This window comes from Aedes aegypti, chromosome 2, assembly GCF_002204515.2.
Source record: "Aedes aegypti strain LVP_AGWG chromosome 2, AaegL5.0 Primary Assembly, whole genome shotgun sequence".
NCBI classification, from domain to species: domain Eukaryota; kingdom Metazoa; phylum Arthropoda; class Insecta; order Diptera; family Culicidae; genus Aedes; species Aedes aegypti.
Window position 1 is genome coordinate 114,849,426 of NC_035108.1, and position 6,056 is coordinate 114,855,481.

Below are 6,056 nucleotides of genomic sequence, written 5' to 3' on the forward strand. Positions count from 1 at the left end.
TGGAAATGTTCCCATGTCACACGGACATCGAACAAAAGTTTTGCTTTTTCTAAAGCTTTAATATTATTTAGTTCTTTTTTGTTAAAGTGAACTAAATAAAATTCTTGAGAAAGCCCTTTCCGAACAATGCCGGATTGGGTTCTCTTTTTCATAATGATTACATGGACTGGGGGAAATCCTAGTAAATCATTTATTCCATTTTTGATCTCTTCAGGTGACTTGAGAGACCTTTCAAGACAACTTTGAACAAACGTTCAGTTTTGTCGTCATAAGTAAAAAAATGTGCGCTTCTTCTCTTCAAGATGTTTGAAAAGAAGTTCACGATCTTTAAGAGTTTCCGGCAAAACGCGACAGTCTTCTTTCTTTGCGATTTGGAAGGAAACCTTGATTTCCCTGATAGAGTTCAAGATCTTCTGCCTAAATCCAGCAAATTCGGACCATGATAGGCGGTACTCTTTGTTTCGTCACTTCAATCAAAGAGCCTGGGCTAGGGCTGCTTCGATTTGGTGTTCGGAAAATTTGTCTAGAGCATCGAACTGATTGCTCATTTCGATACAATTATCAACATTGTTCATTTCACCCTTGGAAGAAAGTTCGCATTCCGGAGAAACGTCCTTTCTTCCATTCTTGCCACGTTTAGTGACAGTTTTAAATACCACGTTTTTGGTAGGAAGTTGTGAATTCAGAGATTCACCCTTCTTTTTGTTTGTTATTGCAACCATGTTTAGTTAATAAACGAAAGAAGACGTGACCTTCGAGAGGTTTTTTTTTCCACGACGGTGCCCAAGAAGGATTACCACCGCTAGCTTCCGCCAACGGGTCCAACGAAAAATCGAAGGCACGGGTCCAAACAAGGATCGTAGTATCAATAGTAGAAAAAAAAGTATGAAATGTACTGTTTTAGTAGCACTGAAAAGTACCGTTTTTCATTTTAGCACTGAAAAGTACTGTTGTATTGCTTTGTGTAGTTTTTTAAGAAAATTTACAAGAGCAGAGAGAATTCGTGTACGCACAGCACGGAAGTACGATTCTTTTTTCTTCTTTCTGGCGTAACGTCCCCACTGGGACAGAGCCTGCTTCTCAGATTAGTGTTCTCAAGAGCACTTCCACAGTTATTAACTGAGAGCTTACTATGCCAATGACCATTTTTACATGCGTATATCGTGTGGCAGGTACGAAGATACTCTATGCCCTGGGAAGTCGAGAAAATTTCCAACCCGAAAAGATCCTCGACCGATGGGATTCGAACCCACGACCCTCAGCTTGGTCTTGCTGAATAGCTGAATAGACGGCTATCTGGGCACGGAAGTACGATGCGCAATGGTAATCAGTGTCTTGAAGATGGTTAACTTCGTGCGATGGCGAACTTTACTCGATCGAAGAGATCTGTGGAGTCCAAAGTAGGCACGATTTCCAACAACGATGCGTGTCTGGATTTCTCTGCTTGTGTTTTTGTCGGTGGTCACCAGTGAGTCGAAGTACACGAATTATTCGACCACCTCGATTTTATCACCGTCAATATGAACTCGAGGTTTCGTGCTAAAATATCAATGTCGTCGACGAAACCAAGTAGCTGAACGGACTTTCTGATGACCATGCCACTCGTGTCTATTCCCGCTCTTCTGATCACATCCTCTAATGCAATATTGAACAGTAAACACGAAAGATCACTTCGCCGTAATCCTCGTCGCCTTGATCAATCCTATCAGTTTGTCCTGGCAATCGTGCTCGTGTAAAATCTGCCATAGCTGATCATCAATCAATGAAGCAATTTTATTTATTTTACTCACAATTTATTGATTCCCGCGCTCTTTAGTGCGCATGTGCACGAAAAATCCAATTCCTTTCAGCATGTATTTTGTTTTCCGTCCGGTCCGTTGCTCAATCAAAACATTCAATTCGAGCAATTCGAGCAGTTTTGACGTATCTCTCCAGCCGTCGGTTTCTTATTGGATTCAGCATCAGCTGATCGATCAAAAATAGTAAACATTTTACCTATCCCTGTGTCGAAGCGCTCAACAGTGTTGATAAGCTGCACAAAGGCATCCAACTCTAGTGAAATCGAATCTAGTTTGTAATTTCAGCTGTGATAAAAATGGCCCAAATGGCTATCACATTGCTCACGAGAGCAATCGAATACGACATGAACGGAAGGAAATTGGAGTCTCTCAAGTTGTACGAAGATGGAATCGAGGCACTGCTAAAGGAATCCAAAGGTGGGTTCGTCGTTTCATTGGTTGCTTAAAATAATGGTGACCTCAATTTCAGCGGAAACGGATCCCAAGCGGAAGCAGCACTTTCAAGCCAAAATTGTCGAATACATGAACCGAGCAGAGCAGGTGAAGGACCAGGTGACACGATGGAAGAGCAGAGGGGAAATACGGGACAAAATGCACGTCGTCGATGGCGCAACAGGTTACAGCTATGGTCGCGTTTTTGGGCGCTACATGACGGATGATGTGAAGGAAATCTTGGTGGAAGAACCGTACGTGAGGGAACACCACCAGCTGTGTAATTTGGTGATGTTTAGCGAGCTGGCAGTGACGAGCTGTAAGAATCTGAAGTTCATCAAACTGTTGACGGTGCGAGAGCAGAAAAACAACGACGAACAGGGGCGGGCGTTTCAAACGTTGAAGGACAGTTTGAAGAAGCAAGGCGTCGAGTTCTTCGTGGAATATTCGGCGAATATGCACGATCGTCAAGTGATGTAAGTGAGGCTGGTTTTGTGAATACACTTATGATTTGAACTAATTATAATTTTATTACCTTTTAGATTGAGTAACGGATTCATCGTCAAAATTGGACGAGGGTTAAACTATTTTAAGCCATCCCCTAGCAAATACTGTCTTGGAGCTTTCAATTACCACTTTCGAGAGTGCAGAGAAACAAATATTGATGTATTTTATTGCCCTGAAAACGATAAAGCATAGATTTCGAAAGTAAATAGCTTTTTTAATATGGGGTCATGCACAAATTACGTCACGCTCCAAGGGGGGGGGGGGGGGTCAAGCCAAGCGTGACAAGCCATACAAAAATGTCGGAGGACTAATACAAAAAACGTAACAAAGGGGGGGAGTTAAAAAAAAAAAATTGAAATTTAGCGTGACATAATTTGTGTACCATCCCTATTGGGGAGACGGGGTAGACTTGATTCCATCCAGCACGGATTTATAAAAAAGAGCTCAACAACCACGTAGCTTCATCAATCTAGTGGGGGACCAAAACCCGAACACTTCATACAAAAAGTAGGCGTTTTATATGAAGTGGACGGATTCAGATTCCATTCTTAAGTGTACGGATTTCGATCCCTCGCGGTAGCGTTATTCACAACAATGAGAAACGTCAACTGATAGATGTCGTATACATGGACTTTGCTTAGGTTTTCGATGAAAAATTTCACGATATCGCTGTAGCAAAGCTAAGCCACCTTGGGCTTCCGGCATGGGTTGTGTGTAGCATGCATTTACATTGATCGTTTTGTTGTGGGCAGCCCGCCGAATATACAGACTTCCGCTTTATCGACCGCGTCCTTCGAGCGTGGTCAATGCACAAGGTAACCTCGACCAATAGATATTCAAATATCACATAAGCAGGCTGCGACCAGCATCGCACCGTAGAAACAGTTCCTCTCTGAATTGACGCTTATTTTGAACTGTTCGGTAATCCAATCCGCATGGTTATTAAATTAATTAACTCATTACGCGTGGTAAAGATGGACAAATTATGGGTGAAGTTATGAAAATCCACGTGCTCGGCTGGGATTTGAACCCAGGACTCTTGTATGCTAGACGAGCGCTTTACCGACTAAGCTACCGAGTCACTTGGTGACCCAATAACTGAAAGGGGGCCGCGTGGTCTGTAGGGATTTGAATTGTAAACTTGTAACCAACTCAGTAACCAGTGAATTCTAAACTTGCAACCAACAAGTTGCAATTGTGAATCTGAATTCTCATTTTCTAATGTTTCATTAATTATAGGGTCGGTGTTCCCTTAGTGAACAATCCCCTATAGTCGCACTAGTGGCGTTTTGCTATAAATCTTTTCAAAACATTTTTTGACATGAAGGTCAGGAGCGATTTATCTAAGTACTATTGATACACAGCTTGATTATGTTCAAAAAATGATCGAAATAATTAGTTTTATACGAATTTTTGTTCTTAGCCTAGGCTATTGGTACATCGACCCGAAAAAAAAAATAAAAAAAAATTAATGGAATATAGTTGCTGACAGTTGCAAATTCAAACCACCCCCAAGGAACTAAAAATAAATATTTTTTTACTCTTTGAAAAAGGAAATTTTAATTTTTCAGGAGAAAGTATTTAATATCGACAGCAAGAGTCCCGTTAGCTACATAATCATTCATCACAATGTTTCCACAATTACAATTCATGTTGATTAATATATCTCTATCTGCCTTTAATGAATACTTTCCCCTAGAATCTAAAAGAAGACAATCTTTCTTAATGCTTTCCTAGTTAGAAAACTCATAAATTATTTCAAATAGAAGCCATTAAAAGTGACCATAAAACATGTAGTAATACTGCGTCGAGAAAGGTCGGTGAAGTTTATCATTGTTTATATAGTTCAGGTATGGGGAATCAAAGTTTGAGTACATATTTGAGTTCATCCAGGTAAGACGCTCATGCATTTTTTGCAATACCATTTAAATTTACCTATACTACCCGCAGCACTGATGAAAATATGTGAATTGACCCGCAATATTCTTCAGCTTGAGAATCACTGCTCTATACTCAAGGAAGTCAAGAAAATTTCCATTACGAAAAGCTTGAAGCTAGGTACCGTTTTGATTCATATTACGGACACTTAAGGCTTCAGTAAAGTACAACAATCACTAAACATATAAATTGAATCGTTCCGTTCAAAACTTTAGCGTAATCAGGCCTTGCAAACACTTAAATTTCGAATGGTGGATGAAGATTTGGATTCCACATCTCTTATTCACTTTTTATCAATAAAAATGTTCGGCCTCTTCATGATTTTTATTCCGGACACAACCACATTTTCGCTTCATATTCCGGACACTTTGATTCAAATTCCGGAAAACTCTTGAAGTACACAATCAGAATAGTCGAATCATTAATCAAATGCACTAAGCCGTTAGAAAGACGTCAAAACTAGATGAACATTGTAAATTTTTCATGGGTTGCTATGTAAAATGTTTATAAAAATCATCTTTGAGAATGGGCACTTTTTGACGGCGCATTTTGAAACATTTCGAGTGAAATCTTTCCCATACAAAGTAGAGTGTCCGGAATTTGAAGCTGTCCGTGGTTCGAATCAAAACGGTATGCTGTTCTGCTCAAAAAATGGTCAAGAAATTTTCTACAGTGAGCTACATTTGAATTGACATATCTTTTGAATTGCCTACTGCGATCGAAGAAAAATGATTTTCTTGAGCATTTCTTGCAAGAAATTTCCCACGCATCGAGATTGTAATGACTGACATGGAATAAACATCATCAAAGTGATTGGATATGTTTCCTTCAACTCAGAAGTGGGATACCGTAAAATCGGGTGTAATTGATCAGTAGGGTGAAATTGATCATCGTATCACACGATTCTATTTATTCCTAAAGGAGCATAAATGTCAATGTAACCTGCAGTAAATGAACGTTGTTTTTCGTAACTATTGTCGAATTGTGTGTTGTGAAGTTTTTTGCGTTAAAGAATGTTTATTGCTATGAAAATAATGTAAAACTTCAAAATCATGGACGGTGCAGTATTGATAAACATCCATGAACTTCTAGTTCTAAACAAGGATTTGAACATGGTATAAACCTGAAAGTTTGTAAGGATGCTTGAGATATCTCCCCAAACCAGATTTCATCACCAAAACTCGTACCAATTTGCTCCTATGGTTGAAATAATTGAATTTCTGTTAGATATCATTGAATTCCTTGGAAAATTGCATACATTTAGGCGTTTTCCGCGTTATTCTTGAAATTTAACTATTCGTTATTTATATAAATATTGCATTGTTAGGAATTTTACAAGCATATTCGTATTCAGGGAGCTCAAATTTATCATATAGAATT

At 39.3% G+C, this 6,056-nt stretch overlaps 1 protein-coding gene across 2 annotated transcripts; it reads left to right on the top strand.

The window, feature by feature from the left end:
- The first annotated feature begins 1,885 nt into the window (after positions 1-1,885).
- LOC5565551 (MIT domain-containing protein 1) lies at positions 1,886-2,944 on the top strand. 2 transcript variants are annotated; one of them, XM_001649868.2, is made up of 3 exons: positions 1,886-2,216; positions 2,269-2,707; positions 2,774-2,944. In XM_001649868.2, exons 1-3 carry the CDS (start codon positions 2,096-2,098, stop codon positions 2,928-2,930), a joined length of 717 nt encoding a protein of 238 aa, XP_001649918.2. In that variant the 5' UTR covers positions 1,886-2,095; the 3' UTR covers positions 2,931-2,944. The 2 variants fall into 2 exon arrangements, with proteins under 2 accessions (XP_001649918.2, XP_021697720.1); XM_021842028.1 differs by having other exon boundaries at positions 2,269-2,711; positions 2,774-2,908.
- Positions 2,945-6,056: the final 3,112 nt, after the last annotated feature.